Source organism: Nyctereutes procyonoides, unplaced genomic scaffold (assembly GCF_905146905.1).
Source record: "Nyctereutes procyonoides isolate TBG_1078 unplaced genomic scaffold, NYPRO_anot_genome, whole genome shotgun sequence".
NCBI classification, from domain to species: Eukaryota; Metazoa; Chordata; class Mammalia; order Carnivora; family Canidae; genus Nyctereutes; species Nyctereutes procyonoides.
In genome coordinates, this window is record NW_026575042.1 from 8,082,137 (window position 1) to 8,099,606 (window position 17,470).

General features: G+C 44.5%; 1 protein-coding gene across 2 annotated transcripts in view; it reads left to right on the forward strand.

The window, feature by feature from the left end:
* Nucleotides 1–17,470, forward strand: part of CTDSPL (CTD small phosphatase like) — a 117,541-nt gene that overhangs the window by 90,652 nt on the left and 9,419 nt on the right. For both annotated transcript variants that reach the window (XM_055321163.1, XM_055321164.1), the window contains 3 exons: nucleotides 7,310–7,411; nucleotides 10,913–10,969; nucleotides 14,785–14,877. In XM_055321163.1, coding sequence (XP_055177138.1) covers nucleotides 7,310–7,411; nucleotides 10,913–10,969; nucleotides 14,785–14,877 — 252 coding nt within the window. The remainder of the gene's footprint in view (nucleotides 1–7,309; nucleotides 7,412–10,912; nucleotides 10,970–14,784; nucleotides 14,878–17,470) is intronic.

The following is a 17,470-nucleotide window of genomic DNA, read 5'->3' on the forward strand; positions in this document are numbered from 1 at the left end:
TAAAAACTGTGAGCAGGAGGTTCTGTACAGAGAGTTTCCTTTCTCAGGAACAGCAGGGCAACCAGTATCTATTACCCAAATTCTTACCTTTCCTTTCTTTCTGCAAAGGGCCTCCAAGCTAATAACCTAAGGCAACCTGCCACACTTCCCCACCCCAGCACCTCAGCCCCAACTCCATAGACCATGAGAACATACTTTTGCCCAGACATAGGATTGTATAGCAGGTTCTGTCCTGGTGGGCTCAGCAAGCCCTGTCCCAGGTGAGCAGACCATTTCTGATTACTCAGCAGTGTTGGGAACTTGGCCCTGGCTCTGAGATGAGAAAAAAATTGCCCCCATTGCATTCCCTGAAATTGCAGGATTTACTCCCACTCCCACAGGCTGGCTTTGCTCTAACTCTGTTTCAGCTGGGCACTCCCTTGAGCCACTGCTTCTCTTTTCAGCCCTGGAATTTGGGAGAGTAGCTACCAGTGTTCAGCCTCCCACCCCTCCAACATACACACATAAATACACATACATACGCCACCCCAACTGTTTCTGCTCTGACAACAGAGCCACGTAGCCTGAGGCCAGCCAACAAGAAACAGAACAATCAGACTGACTCTCCAAAGAAACTTGCACTTGAGATGTCCATATCAAGCAAGGCCTTTTTTTTTTTTTTAATTTTTATTTATTTATGATAGTCACACACAGAGAGAGAGAGAGAGAGAGAGGCAGAGACACAGGCAGAGGGAGAAGCAGGCTCCATGCACCGGGAGCCCGACGTGGGATTCGATCCCGGGTCTCCAGGATCGCGCTCTGGGCCAAAGGCAGTCGCTAACCGCTGCGCCACCCAGGGATCCCCAAGCAAGGCCTTTTAAACAGCTCTGTGCCCTTAGAGAAGAATTTAGGTTTTATTTTATTTTATTTTATTTTATTTTATTTTATTTTATTTATTTATTTGAATTTAGGTTTTAAAAGATGTCCATGAATTGATACTTTAATTCATAAAGAGTCTCTGATTCAGATTGTTTGAGTCAAATCTGTTCGTCTAACTCTCCTTGGACTTCTCCACATATTTTCCAGGAACATCCAAGAGACCTAGCAATCTTACATTGAAAGGAATGGATTTCATTAGTACAAGTTGACTCCATATTTGGTAATGAGTGTCACTTATAAATTGGAATACATTGCCCCTCCCCCCAGCTTTTTGATAATTTCATTTTTCTCAGGACTTTAACTCTCCATTAACAAGTTTCAGGGGTTTGTAGAGTGGTTCTAACTTTACCAGCATGCCTGGAGGTTGGGCTTCATCAGGTAAACCAACTTTAATCAAAAAGATGGATCAGGCAGCAGGACTTTTTATCCAGTGTTTGAGCGGGCTACCCAGTGAAATTGACACCACATAGTAGTAGTAGTTACATAGATTTTTCCTGAAAAGCTACCTATATTAAACAGGTGAAAGTAGCTTTCCCCCTACCTGTGATACTCCTATGGTACTGGTTTTGCTCAAAGTTCATTAAGCGCCAAACCAAGCATTTGTCAGGGCAAAACTCAGGGAAAATGACCCTTTCCCCACAAATTCAACATATTCTAAAATCCCAGAATAAAATAGCCAAAGAGAAAAAGATCCCTTATATAATTTAATGCAGTATTAGATCAATAAACTGCTGACTCCTTCCTAAGAAATGAGACTCTAGAAACTCTTGTGAGTTTCTGAAATTTCTTGCAGAAAAACAAAACCTAGCTAAAGTAACTTGCATCACTAAATGATATTCTCCAGAAAAGCAGTTCTACTACTGATGGGCTTAGAGTGATTTCCAACTGCCTGCTTAGCATGCACAGCTGAACGCAAGTCCATTTGGAGGCCAGCTCAGCCACAGGATTCTAGCCTTGGGATCCCCTGCAGAATCTGCACCACCTGTCAAGGCTGCAGGTCACATAAACACAGTAGCCCTGCCCTTTCTAGATCATGGGGAACCTGCTTGAGAAGCCTATGTGAGCTTGTGGTACTGTATCATAGGACCAGAAATCCAGGCTTGTGCTGTTCCCAAACCAGAGCCTGTAGCCTCCTGAAAGCTGTTCCCAGCCCCTGGGATAAAAGCTGTTTCCAGTCGCTGGGATGAAAGGTACCCCTGAGTTGGTGGGTACCCAGAGTAGTTCTAGCTGGAGCCCCTCATCTCTGCTTCCCACCATACCCATATTGGTTCATTTTCTTTCTACTCTGTTTATATGTACAGCCTTGGTCTTTTGATTTTTTACTAAGCAATGATTCAAGCTCATAGTTTTAAAAAAACACTGAAAGAATAAAGTAGAAAAAAAAATCTCCCAACATGGTCCCACTCCCTAGAATGACCACTTCCAATATGTGTTATGTATCCTTCCAGAAATCTATACACAACTGTATTTACACAAATGAGAGTATTGCAAGATGTTTTTTGCTTTAAACAATATACCTTGAACATCTTCCCAAATATTAAAGTGTAATGATCTACCTCAATGTTTTATGTGTCCTTGATGGCATTTCCCTGTTTCTACTTCTAGGCTATTACAAATGCTTCTCTTAGGAATATTCCTATGTATGTATGTTTTTGGACTTGAATTATAGTACCTGTTGTGATCCCTTCCTAATTGTGGAAATACTAAAGTAAAGAATATATATTACATTTTGGATAGACTAAAGCCACATTGTCCTCTGAAAGCCTAATTTATACTCTCACCAGGAGTGTATGGGATTGCCCATTCCCTTATCAAAAATGATAATAATTGATGAGATACCACCTCACACCAGTGAGAATGGGGAAAATTAACAAGGCAGGAAACAACAAATGTTGGAGAGGATGTGGGGAAAGGGGAACCCTCTTGCACTGTTGGTGGGAATGTGAAATGGTACAGCCACTCTGGAAAACTGTATGGAGGTTCCTCAAAGAGTTAAAAATAGATCTGCCCTACGACCCAGCAATTGCACTGCTGAGGATTTACCCCAAAGATAAAGATACAGTGAAACGCCAGGACACCTGCACCCCAATGTTTATAGCAGCAATGGCCACAATAGCCAAACTGTGGAAGGAGCCTCGGTGTCCATCGAAAGATGAATGGATAAAGAAGATGTGGTTTATATATACAATGGAATATTACTCAGCCATTAGAAATGACAAATACCCACCATTTGCTTCAATGTGGATGGAACTGGAGGGTATTATGCTGAGTGAAATAAGTCAGTAGGAGAAGGACAAACATTATATGGTCTCATTCATTTGGGGAATATAAAAAATAGTAAGAGAGAATAAAGGGGAAAGGAGAAAAAATGAGTGGGAAATATTAGAAAGGGAGACAGAACATGAGAGACTCCTAACTCTGGGAAACGAACTAAGGGGTGGTAGAAAGGGAGGTGGGCGGGGGGTGGGGGTGACTGGGTGACGGGCACTGAGGGGGGCACTTGATGGGATAAGCACTGGGTGTTATTCTATATGTTGGCAAATTGAACACCAATAAAAAATAAATTTATAAAAAATTATAATTGAATATTGAATCTTTGCTGATCTGTAAGTAAAGAATGGTATATCAGTTCATTGCTTTGATTTGCATTTTCTTTATGAATGAAGATGAACATCTTTTCACAGGTTTATTATCCATATGTCTTTCTTCTTCCCTATTCATTTCTTCTGGATGTTATAGCGTGTTATCTTTTAATTTCAAGGAAATTAGGACTTTCCCCCAAAATTTATGGTATGTCTTTTAGCCTTGGTTATAATCATTTTGGCCACAAAGAAGTTTCATTTTACATAGGCAGATGTGTTAATCTTATCCTTATGGCTCCTGAATTTTATGTCATACTTAGAAAGATCTCCCCACTTTATGACTGTGAGCCATATTTTCTCCTAGTATTTTAATGGTTTTATCTCTACATTTAAATCTGTATTCCATGTAGAATTCCATTCTATCTGGAATTCATGTTGATGTAAGGCATGAAGTAGTGATCCAGCTTTATTTCCTGGCAGGGCAGTTGTCTCAACACTATTTATTGATTAATCTAGCTTTTGTACCCCTCTTGAAAATGACATCTTTATCTGGACTTGATGTTAAACATTCCACTCGTTTGTCTCCCAAACACAAGCTGGGATTTGGGGCTCTCCATGCATCTTATTGGAAGCTTCATGGGCTGTCCAGTAAAGGTCAGGTATTGAAGGGTAAGAAAAAAAAAGCAGAGAGACTAGTTTAGAACCCCCTGAAGATTGGCTGGTCACTCAAATGCTTTGGTCCCAGCGAGGAATGCTACCGAGGCTGTGAACCGACTACCCCTGTGCCAACTCTTGCATGAATCTCACTCCGTCCTAAGGTTCACCTCTATCTGAGCCATAAAAGTGCTGAAAGGGGAGAAGAGAAATGTGTTTTCTAACAGGTGTCTATGCTATTTGCCTAAGCCTTTTAATAAACAGTAGTATACTTTTTTACACCAGATGTTATGAAGAACCCATCAGCAGAAACGAATGTAATTAAAGATAGTCTAGAGTTTCCTTTGCCCCCTCCCACAGAAGCCCTGGGATCTCTGCCCTCCACTCTATGGCTTGGGAAGCCTAGTGTACAGACTCTAAGCCTTGGCCCCCATCTGTTATGCCAAAAAGAGAGTGAGTGGGGTGGGTACTCTAAAGAACCTTAGAGTTAACTGTTCATGGCTGTGGGTTCACTACCAAGGATGAGAAATTCCAGACCTACTACTACATGGAAGAAAACTGGAATGAAGGCCCTTCCCATACCTTGGGTGGCAAGCCAAGATTCCTTCCTTCCCCCTTCCCCTCACATGGTTTCGTCCCCTACCCCCACCTCTTCCATTCTCCTGGCAATGCCCTCCATGTGCTTTGGAGCAAGAGGTTTGTACAGAAAAGGCTCTTCTTAATATAACTAGTGCTTCTCTTCTTCTCTAGTTCTGTGGTGGCCTGAGGGAAAATTTGCCTCAGGACATTTTTAGTTAATAATTCAAGCATCACCTGAACAAATCAATTGAATTAATAAAGCACTGTTTCAATTATATAGCGTCCTTGCATGTTCCAAGGACAGAGCTGTCCAGAAGAATTCTTACCAGTGGCTGAAGAATTTGCATTAATCTAAATCCAAGCTCAGAAGCTGTGTGTATTTAGGAAGCAGGCTGAGGATTAATGGAACCTCCTCCTTGTCTATTCCCCCAGCCCAGCCTTGTTCTCTGCAGCACAAATGCTAAATCAGTAGCTTGCTTAAGAGGACTCTCACCTTTCTCCCTCTTTTCTCTCTTCCAGTAGTACCATGAGGCCTTTTCCATCCTGTTAGCTCAGAGAATGCTTGCAAAGTATGGGTTAAATAGGCTAAGAAAGTAATTTTTATTCTCAGGTTTGGAAAATAACTGAGCCACTTTTGGCAGATCTTTGATGTTTTCAGATCTGCTAGGGATAGAATTTCTAGAGCCTTATTTTCCAGGCTAGCAATTACATAAAGTGAAAGTGTTGTTTTAGTATATAAACGCATTGAGAAAGGCCTGGACAGATGCATACTAAACTAAAAGGGGGGAGAATCTGGGAAGAGGAATGGAGAACAAGGGAAAGGGAAGAGTTGTCTGTTATATGTCTGGGTTCTTTACAATGAGAATGTGTTTTTATTATATAATTGTGTAATATAAAAAATTAGAACTAATTTTATTCTAGGCACAGGCATGCTTTTCTAGTATGGCCCAAACAACAGAAGTAACTAAAATCCTCTTTATTTTGTTCACTTACAGAGCTCATCATGCCCTGCCTTTTCAAAACACTTTTTGATACAAAGCTTCTTCTTGCAAGTTTAATTTTTCTAGCAACCTGCTTGCTTGCTGATTTATAATGAAGGACAGAGTCATTTCTAGGACCCCAAACCCCATGCCCCGTGTCTAAGGCACATCTCCTCACAGTGCTACTTGGAGTACTGGCTGAGGGAGTACTGCTTGGTGAACTTTAATTAGAGCCCAGGGAGTTGGAATCCATGAAGGCTTTTTCTTCAGGATGATGTTGGACAAAAGGAAATACCCACACTCATTGGAGAGAGCCCCTATAGAATTAGAATACCCACATGCAGCCTCATCCAGTCAGCCCAGACAAGATGATCATCACACTCGCAAATTTACCTACCCTGTCGTCCAAAATTAACTGTGGATCCTTGACTAATGTTCATTTTAACCTCCCCCCACCACCAAAGAAAGGAAATATCCATTTAAAAGGGACTACCTCTTGATTGCATTTTTTTCTTGTTTCTTGTTTTTGGGTTCGCTTGTTTGTTTTAGCATGCTAAATTGTCTGCGCTTCAGTGGCTAGAGACAGTTTTTTGCGTTTTGTTTTGCATTAAATAATAGAACAGAGCTTGACCTTCCAGGATAGAGAATTAGCTAGTTAACATTGGATACTGAATACACCACAAAGTAAACCAAATCATTTCTGGAATGAGGCAAGGCCCAAAGAAATAAAACTCTAAATCAAGAATGAAGTTGGCTGAAGATACCTAGCAGATTATTAGCTCTTTACAACCTCTTTATCATAAGATTGGAGTCAGCTAGTACAAAGACATAAATAGGTTTTCTGATTAGCACACAGCGTGTAGATTAAAATTGAACTTCCAGATACTGAGAATCCAAGGGATAACAGTGCCATGCTCGCTCAATATTAATACTGCAGTGGGGCAGACGCAAGACAGGGCACTTTACCTCAACCACTTTTATTTCTGTTTCCTATTATTGGAAGTCAGTTTGGATTGCATTTTGCTGGTGGGTCTTTAGGTGCTCTTCAAGTTTCTGAAAATGTTAGTCATTAAAACAAACAAACAAAACAGTGTGGTTCCAGTATAGCTGTAAGATACACTTGTGTGCCACAGTGAATTTCAGACAAAATAGGGCCCCAGGAAATGAGCCTGCGTGGTTAGAGTAGCTATTGAGCATTTATTTTTGTATAGCCCATTTTAATAATAGCAGCAGGTACCATATATGTGCCAGGTGGAATGCTGGGCACTTCCCCACAACCTGTCATGGTAGGTATTATTATTCCAACTTAGAGCCAAGAAAAAGACAGAGTTGATATTCAAACCCTGGCTTGTCTGGTTCCAAAGCCTAGGCCCTCCAATAACCATTCTCACAATGGCCCAGTATTTGTTAAAACTTTCATTGCAAACTACTTAGTCCTATTGTTTTTAATAAAACTCCATGATGTGCTTAATCAGGAATTTAAGTGTTTGGTCTCATTTATAACCTCAAAGACGTAATATGATAACAATAATAAGGGCATTGGTTTGTCTTTTACATAAAGGTAATAGTACTGATTTTTTTTTTTTTTCATTTTAGCCACCAGCTAAATACCTCCTTCCAGAGGTGACGGTGCTTGACTATGGAAAGAAGTGTGTGGTCATTGACTTAGATGAAACATTGGTGCACAGTTCATTTAAGGTAAATCAACATAAACAATCCATGATCTTTGTGATTCAGTCACAGTTGTATTGGAAAGGAAGAATAAAAAGGATGACATTTTGTAGTTGTTGGTATATGCCTTCACTGTTGATGAAAAAATCTCAAGAACAGTTGCTTACTAACTCTGGTAAACATTAACTGAAGTAGTTGAATATTACATGGTTAGTTTGGAGGAAATACTGGGCTGCCAGTGTCACTTAGACATGTCTTACTTATGAGATTTGAGTTTTTCAAGCCTCCAGCCCTAAGCCTCCAACCCCTACAAATACTTTTCAGGTGGCAAGCGGCAATCAATACACCAGTGCCCCCAAGACGGCACTGTGTATTTGTCAAGGTAGCTAGAAGAGTGCTGTATGTTTTATTGGGAGGGGCAGGAGAAGCACTGTTCAATTGTCAAGCAACCTGCTACCTTGGAAGATTTCCCAGAGCAGTTTTTAAAAGATGTCCAACTCTAAAGAAGACTTCCAGAGTTGCAGCATCTGAACAGATTCAGCTGTGTATTTCAAGCTTTTTCACAGGAGGTTGCTGGTTGGGTTTTGGTTGTTTTTTTACTAGCTTCATAACTAAATGAGTATCCATCCACCTGTGTGACTTTCCTCCTGAAGAGGGTGGGGCTGCAGTGATGTCACACAGTCTTACTTCTGTCTCCTTCCTCATTCCACCTCCCTGCTAGAATGACAGCAAAAATTACACATTACCAGAGAGCATCTGTGGAGGAACAGCTGTGGCTACACTATTAAGAAATGACTTTGAAATGAAACAAGTTGTTTCAAAGAGGCAACTTTGGAAAAAAGGTTTGGAAATAGAGGATTAGTATGTTGGGGAGAGGAAGGAGGGTCTTGGTCCTGTTTGCCTTGGGGTATTTCTGGAGATTAAACTGCTCCACTGGCCGGTTAGACCCCATTCCTCCTTTTACCCTCAGCCCTCAACTCCTCCCCTTCCTTTGCTAAGAGATATGGAAAGCACCATCCATGATGAGGTATGTGTCTCACATGAACCATAGCCATTCCTTAACCATTGTATTGGGAAGTAGAAGAGCCATCAAATGTACCTGAAGACCTCTCTGTCAGAAGCATCCTTCCTTGAGCCTGCTTCTCCCTGAACAGAAGCCTTCCTTACCAGGACAAGGCCAGGCAGTTGTCTGTGAGTCCTTTGGAAGAGTGGAGGAAGTGCCACACTTACTCTAGCAGTGGGAAATGGCCTGTCTCTGGCCACTGAAGCCTGGAAGTGCCACCTCCTTGTCCAGCACCTTGAGGGCCCTTCCAGGATTGGTCCCATGGCTGCCATGACCTTACGTCCCAGCTTAGCTCTGAACAGCATTGGAAGCCTTTTCTCCCCTGTGGGCAAGCTGCTCAGGACTTTTCAGATTCTTCTGGAGGAAAGCCCTTTGGAGCAGGGGCCATTTGCCATTTCAGCCTACCCAGCTTGCTCCCAAGCAGCTCTGGGAGTATGGGCAATGCTGGCCAAACTGCCTGAGGTCACAGAGCGTTCCTGCCTCCAAAGGCATTAAACTATGAGCTTATGTGAAGACCATGTCTTCATTTCTTCCCTCCCTGGTCTGCCTATATTTGCAAGCAGCTTATTCTTTATTGTATTCAGTTTTTTTTTTACTCAAATATACTTTACATACAGGAGAGGAGTTGAGGGCTGAGGGCAAAAGGAGGAATGAGGTCTAACTGGCCAGTGGAGCAGTGTTAGTTTTAGGTACACAACATAATATACAATTCTGTACATTTCTCCGTGCTCATCAAGATGCATGTACTCTTAATCCCCTTTATTTCACCCATTCTTTCACCCACTTTCCCTCTGACAACCACCTTTATTAAATGTATGGTTTTTAGCATTCTGGGCATTTCAGAGGCCTTTGAAAATCCACAATCTGTGAACCTCACTCCTTGAAAATGTATGGGGATGCCTGGGTGGCTCAGTGGTTGAGCGTCTGTCTTCAGCTCAGGGCATGATACTTGAGCCTCTGCCTTTATCTCTCTCTCTCTCTCTCTCTCTCTCTCTCATGAATAAATAAATAAAGTCTTTAAAAAGAAAGAAAGAAAAAAGAAAATATACAGGTGTATAATTCAGAGGCTCTCAGACCCAGGCTAAGAACTATGGCTTGGCACAGCCTCCTTTACACCAGCATGTGAGAAGAGATGGAGGCTCAGGCTTGCTCTGAGTTGGGGAATGGCTTTTTCTCTTTTAATATACCTTATGGAATACAATTTCACAATCTACTAATGCCTTGCTGGAGTTTCTTCCTTCAATCTTGTGGGATTTCTTAGCATGATTTTCTATTTCAGTTGTGGAATTGTAAAATACTGAATTCATCCTTGACCTTCCAACCACAGGAGTGAATAAACTGTAATCTTAAGGCTCAGGTACTCTACTGAGTACTTAGGAATGGTTCTGTAATCTAGTATTTTCTATGTATTTTCAGTCTGCTTATCAAAGAATGATGTGTGTGTGTGTACAGTGATGGGCTTAAAGACAGATCCCAGTTCAGATTCTAACCAGAGACTCTCTCTACCACACACCCCTCTCTGCAACCCTGCCCAGTGGCCCCCACCTACATGCTCTCCTCCCTATCCTAGGGTAATTGATTCTCATTTGAGTAGTTTCCACCTTGTTTGTGTAATTGCATTTAGAACTGTATGTAAGCCCAGCATTGACTTGCACAAGGGCTGTCAAAGAATTGTATTTGGACTTTAAGTGTCATTAATGTTGTCATTGATGTTGTTAAATACACTGAAGTTTGTGGGTGTGCATTGTGTTACCTAGAGCAGAGCAGTAGCAATCTAGGGTGGGCTGCTCAGAGCAGGAGCTGGTCCCCAGCAAGGCTGAAATCACTGATGCTCAGGACTGATGGAGCCATGGGTCACTCATCAGACCCAATACTGTAACTGTGGTAGAGAGGAGAAACCAAGGTCCAGAGGGAAGGAGCCTGCCTGAGGTCCTGGCCTGTGGCCTCTTACTTCACCCCATATGTCTGTGGCCCTGCTTTGTGTCCATGTGCTTAGCATCTACTGCTGAGCAGCCTCTCACAGGGCAGCCTGCATCTGTGGGTCCCATACAAATCATTTTCCCCCAAGTAGCAGGGTTCTCTGGGACCATTGGGTTCTCACCTCCTCCCCCTTGTGGCCAGCAGTGGTTCCACATCATCCTGTCAGGGCTCTAGGCAAGAGCTGGGGTTACTGGGAAGACCCATTCCCTGGGTAGGCTTCCCTACCTTTTGTCATTTAGGCCAGGAAAATGATAGAAAGGTTGGACCAAGGTGCTGAAAATGTAACAGTATTCAGAATAGGAAAAAAAAAATGTGCTTTCCTGTTTGTGTTTATTTTAAGGAACCAAAGCATACTTCAACATCCTTTGCCTGAACTGTTTTTTTCCAGTAATAAAAACATTGGCTCAGACAGCCTTTTTCTTATTGAAGTTCCAATTTTATTTTGTTCTTTCAGATTTATTAATTATAATTTATTTTCTCTCTAGCCTATTAGTAATGCTGATTTTATTGTTCCTGTTGAAATCGATGGAACTATACATCAGGTAAGAAATCAAAGCTCAACTTGTGTTGCAATTAACATTATTTTAGTAATTACATTTCCTATAAACTTATTTCTAAATTCCCATTTCATCAATAATTTTATGACTGAATCAAAAGGGAGCCGGCTTTGTAAAATCAATACAATGGTTTTCTGGTTTTTTTCCCACTCAGATGAATGTCTTCTACACCGAGTTTTTAAGGGAAGCTAAAATCTATTTGTAGATATTAGATCTGGTTGCAAGTTCAAATAGTTCTTTGATTTGATTCAGACTTTTAGAAGTTTCCATATCCCCCATTGGCCTAGCTTGATGATCTAATTAACTTCCTCATTGTAAATGCTTTCGGCTACTCTCCTAGCAGGCAACAGAAAAATGCCACAAGTCACCCACTAATGGTGGCATCTTGGGAAGAGATGTCCATTTCCAATGCCAGCCATTCCAGACTGATCTTGTCACTCTTGTATCATGTTCTCTAATGAATCTTTAGCAAAATCCCAACCCAAAGGATGAAGGGGGAAGGATGAGACAAATTTGAATAAAGATGCCCTAGTTAATTGGCATGCATCTTTGCTCTGATATTTTTTTCTCATCTGCATGACACTTCTCCAGGAATAGCTTCATTTATGAACATATTGGAACATTGTAGGAAAAGTAGCCTTGGAGGTTAAGGAGCAGAGGGGGTTTTATCAGGTTTTCCACAGGGATGGTCTGACCATCTTCCTTGTCAACCCCAGGGTCTTCAGGGAAGAGTCTCTGACCTGATGTGTTTCTATCCCAGGAAGGAAAATCTCTCTTGTGCTTGAGCCAAAAGAAATGTTTTTCCTTAATGATGCCAGTCGTCTCTTTGGCCCTTGAGTATGGGGGTGTCAGAATTGGTGACACCTTGGAAATCAGCTGGCCCCGCCACCTCATTATCCAAATGGGGAAACGGAGTCTTAGCCAGAGAAAGGGTTGGTTCAAGGTCATATAATGGGAAGAATTAATATGAGACTTCCAGTCTTTTGCCTCCTGGCCCATGTCTCTTTTCCTGATGCTCTGGTCCCTTCCCTCCTCTCCCAGAAGGTCTTGCCAGGAAGCCAGTACTGGGAAAGGCAACTTTGTCCCTAGTGTCTCCACACTTCATGCTTTTAAAAGCCACCAGGGAGCCAAAAGGCAGGCACTTGGGCATTTAACATTTGCAAAAGCATCAGCTGAATTAACTCAGCATCTCAGAAGCAGTTAGGGCTTCATTTATTATCTTGGCTTCTGCTACAAAGTAGTGAGACAAAGGAGAGGCTGCCTACTGGCATGGCAAGAATTAGGAGAGAAATTAATCCTTCTTACCTGCAACTGCAAGCATGACCTTCAGGGCCTGACCTGCTATGGCCAGCCCATTCTCAAAGGAGCCACTTCAGCTACCCCCAGCCTCCCTCAAGATTGTGCTGATTCATATGGCAATAGATACTCCAGGGCCCCAGGGCTGGGGTCAGAAACTCTCTCTCCTGAGGGAATGAAGCCACAGGCGCCAAGAGGAGGACCAAGGCCCTGGCGAAGGCCGTGGCCTCGTTCAAGTAATCCAGGATAGGCTGTGCAGGTCCCAATGGGCCTATTCTTGGTTACTTGCACGCGGACGCGGGCCTGGACGCTGGCATCTGGGCCCAGGACCTTCCTGTCTGCCAGAGGCACCAACATCAGAGTTCCCAAATCAGTCTCCTGCTGTTTGCATAGAGCAAAGCTTGCTTTCCAAGTACTATTCCCAAGGAGACTGAGGACCACAGGCTGTACCCATTCCCTGGCATCAAGAAGTCTCATGGGCAAAGTGGGGGCCTGGAGCTACTACAGCCACAAGCTCTGCCCTCACCCCTACCCCGCCTCCCAGCTCCTCCCAGCCCTGTTGTCACCACCATCCCCCAGGCCGTCCTACTCCTCTGGCCCCTCACTCACCCTCAGCCAGACTGTGCTTACCCCACTCTTTCACTTGGCTACAACTTTCCACCAGGCCTTGGCTCATTGCAGAATTCCTCTGCAATGCACAGAATGCCCCGACTCCCCACTGTGACTCCACAGGATAGACAGCTGGCAACCTCTGCCATTCACAGCCCCACGTATACTCTTCCCAAGCTGCCTTTCATACTTCCTCTTCAACCACGTCTGTCTCCCATCTCTTCTAGAGGGCTGATCACGAAGGGCTCGGCCATGCTCTAACCCCCAGGTATTTTCAGACCAAGTCTCATGCTCATACAATTTCCTCTGCCTGGAAGCTTGCTTCTCATTCTTATCAGCCTGATGAGCTCCTGTTCACCCAAATATTACCTTCTGTGACCTCCTCCCTTGAGAAGGGGGTTAACTGTCCTTAATATATCCCTCTACTACAACTTCCATTATACATGCTTATCTTGATTTGTTTTTATTTGTATCTGCTCTAGACTGTGAGCTCTTCAAGGGCAAGGCCTGCATTTTGTTCATTTTTATAACTTCTTCAGGCTGAGCACAGAACTGGGGCTCAGTGAATATGAGTTGAATTGAATTTTAATAAGTTTGATTTATTTTAGGGAAGTGGCTAATTTCAAATGGAATTTATTCAAGTTTTAATTAGTTCTTCCCTCCTCCCACCTTCCCTATCTTCTCTCACCAGCTCTGCTTTCTCTCCCATCTCCCTAGTCTCCTCAGATTTGTTCAGGTTCCCCAGTCAGGAGCAGAGAGCCCAGCAGCCACTCTAGGAAAGCCTCCTCTTTGCCCCCCTCTGCTTGAAGGCCCCTCCTGATTGCTGGCTGGGGGCCAGGAATAGGTACCTTCAAGTCCCCTGTAATCTGTTTCTGTACAAGCCCCAGCAGAGTAACCTTTGTGGTGTCAAGTAGACGGCTTCCCAAGCTGACACGGAAGGCACCTCTTACAGCTTTGCTGGGCCCTGCACTCCCACTCCAGGCCTTCTGAGCAAGGGAGGTGTTCCACTGGAGGGTATTATGCTCAGTGAAATAAGTCAATCGGAGAAGGACAAACATGATATGGTCTCATTAATTTGGGGAATATAAAAAATAGTGAAAGGGAATAAAGGGGAAAAGAGAGAAAACGAGTGGGAAATATCAGTGAGGGTCACAGAACATGAGAGACTCCTAACTCTGGGAAAGAACAAGGGGTAGTGGAAGGGGAGGTGGGCAGGAGGATGGGGTAACTGGGTGACGGGCACTGAGGGGGGCACTTGATGGAATGAGCACTGGGTGATATGCTATATGTTGGCAAATTGAACTCCAATAAAAAAATTTTTTTAAAAAAGGGAGGTGTTCAGTCAAGGGTAGAAGGTAGTAGCAGGAGCAGTCCCAGTGCTGCCAGGCAGTGGGTCAGGCCTTGACCTCCAAAGGACAGCCCCCAGACTGTGGCCTGTGTCCACATAGGGCCTGACCCAGAACGTATGCCAAGAAAGACATGAGAGGATGAGTCATTCCACGCAAACATGGCACAACTCTTCTACTCACTGGTTCTGAAAATCCCTAAGACACATAGTACCACGGTCAGCTACCCTTTCTCCCTTGGGAGGGGTGTCTACACCAAACTCAGACCAGGAGCCCTGCCGGAGAAGTGTGTCTGGCCTTAAGTGCCGCATCTGACCACACAGCCCTCATATAGTGGTGATAGATGATTGATAGATAGATAGATAGATAGATAGATAGATAGATAGATAGATAGATGATAGATAGATAGATAGAGGTATCTGTGTCACAGATAGAGCTGGGGTCAGGAAGTGGTGACCTTCTCAGGAATTCTTCCTACATGGGTGTTGGCCCCAGGCCACCCCCAGCAGCTGCCATGACTGACCAGTTTGCTGTTTGCTGCCTTTGCAGGTGTATGTGCTGAAGCGGCCCCACGTGGATGAGTTCCTCCAGAGGATGGGGCAGCTTTTCGAGTGTGTGCTCTTTACTGCCAGCTTGGCTAAGGTACATCCTACTCCCAGCTGGGTGCCTCCAGCCACTCCACCCCGACCCCCTATCTGTCAGGCAGCCCTCTGTTAAGGTGGGGGAAGTGGTTTCTATGGTGACAGGTTCCCACCCCAGATGGGATTGATGCAGGCCATGTGCATGGCGCCAGCCTGAAAGGCTTCTGGGTTACCATGGTGACAGGGAGCCCTGGGAACAAATGCTCCATGAAGTTGCTGCATGCAGGATATCACAAAAGTGTCCGGTGGAACTGAGAAAGGGCATCTGCGTCTCCTCTGTTGACTGGCAACCCACTACTAGAGGCATAAGCCTTTGTGTCCTTCATTAGCTTACACAAGTTTGGGAAAGGATAAGTGTCCAAGATTCACTGACACGCACAGGCCAAAGGAGGGTCCTGACTGTCCTAGTGAGCCCTCTGATATTGGGCAAATGGCTTCACTTCTCTCGACTCCATTTCTTCTAGAAATGAGGACAACTCTCTTTACATCATAGGGTGGCACAAATGATATAATGCATGTAAAGGGTATTAGCATAGTGCCTGACTCATATTCAGCAAGTATTCATGGAGCAACTGCTGTGCTTCATATGCCCCACAGGCACTGTCACATGGAAGTGCTCCTGACATTCATTGTTTCATGATCATAATTATTGATGATAACAAAATAATACACACATCTTTGACCCAGTGTCTACACTGGCTCTAACCACATAGAGTGGTTTCTTTGCCTTCTCCTACTATTAAAGGAACTAGCAGGTTCACAGGACTGCCCCCTATATGATTATGTGTGTCCTGAGCCTAAGGGAGAAAGGGTAGGCTCCCACCCCTCGGAGGAAATCCTTGCCATCATCATCTCTCAAATCCTGACTCTGATGGCATGGGGGGGCATTTATGGGTGGCACCACCAGTGTCTCCGAGGGCACCTCAGAGACTCTAAACTGGCCCCAGAGATGAGCTTTGGGGAGCCCAGGTTAGCAGTCTACTCATCTCCAGACCCGCTGCAAGGACTCACATATAGCTCCACCCCACCCCATCCCCCAACAATTCCTGGCTCTGGACAGCTGCCTTCTCCTCTGCATGCTGGGGACTCTAACTCTAGGTTCCCAGACATCACACTTTGCCAGACTGGGCATTCCTGGTTTGGGCCATCTCTGTGTCATGGCTGAGATGAGAGAGGACCCCACCTGCACAACATTCTGCCGGGCTCGTTGCCAGGCCTTGTAGCATGAGCTGGTAGAGAGGGAATCCAAAACCTAGACCTTCCTTTTCCTTATTTAAAAAAAAAAAAAAAAAAAAAAAACAAAAAACAACCTCAGGGAAGACAGTTTTCACTGTGGGTACTCTTTCGCATGAATGGCACCAAGACCAATTGTATTGTAGTGGAGATGGCTCTCCTGGCAGTGCTCTGGGGTGCTGAGAAGACTGAAGTAATAACTAAAGAAATAAACAGGAAGATAGTACCTGTGCAGGTAGATGGAGAATTGGTAGGGTTAGGGGGTTTCTGTCGTGGGGGAGGTTGGCAGAATTGAAACACTCTTCCTTGGCGTTGTCCCCAGCACTCAAACATCCTTGTGCAGTCTCCCTTCCTCAACTGCTCCCACCTGTGCCTCCATCTGTCTCTGCAGCCCTCCTCTCAATGCTGCTCCAGCCTGGCTCAGCTGCATCAGCTCCCAGGTGCAACTTTCCAGCCCTTTCCTCCCTGATGCACAAGTTCTGTGGACAGGTGGGCACTCCCCAGTTCTTGGCTCTGGGCTTAGCTCCCAGCCAGCACCAACATGCTGGCCCACTGCCCAGGAGCCTACGGAAACCCTATGCTGTCAGAGCCCTTCAATGTCTGCTTCCTCATCTTGGTCTCCTTTGTTGATGGATTCACCCAACAAATACTTACTTAGTGCCTGCGGTATGTTGGGCCCTGTCCTGGGCACTGGGGATGCAGCAGAGAACAAAAGAAACAAAGCCTTGTGGAGCTGACCTTCCCCACATCCATCTCCAAGGCCTGGAGCCCCCAGACTAAAGACATTCCCTGGAAGGATGTACACCACCACCAGTGGAAATTAATCACTGTTTCCATCTAGAGTCAGCCCCCTAGCACCCATGGGGCACTTCTCACTTAGCAGCTGAAAACTGCAATGGCCACCTGGTTAGCAGGAAATACAGCCTGCTCCTGATGTCTCCGGGGAAAGGAGAACATTCCCACAGAGTCCAAGCTGCTGCCTAGAGCCCTGCATCCTTCAGTGTGCTGGGATTTCTCTGCTCTTGGGGGCTGCTGTGCATTCTACTGCTGGCCTTCCCAACACCTCCAGCCTCAGAGGGGCATCCTGCCTCCCCAGCAGAAATGCCAGCAAAATTGCCAGGCCCCATGGTGACACCTGGCTGTGGCAGTCTCAGTGCTGAGACCTCGCCTCACATTGGCTTTGGAACTCTACCCTCTTGCCTCCAGCCCAGCTGCTCCATGTGGCCCTGTCTTTCAGACATCTTCATTTATGAAAATTTTCCCTCTGGGATGATCCCTTTATTTCTTTTTTTTTTTTTTAATTTTTATTTATCTACGATAGTCACACAGAGAGAGAGCTAGAGAGAGAGGCAGAGACATAG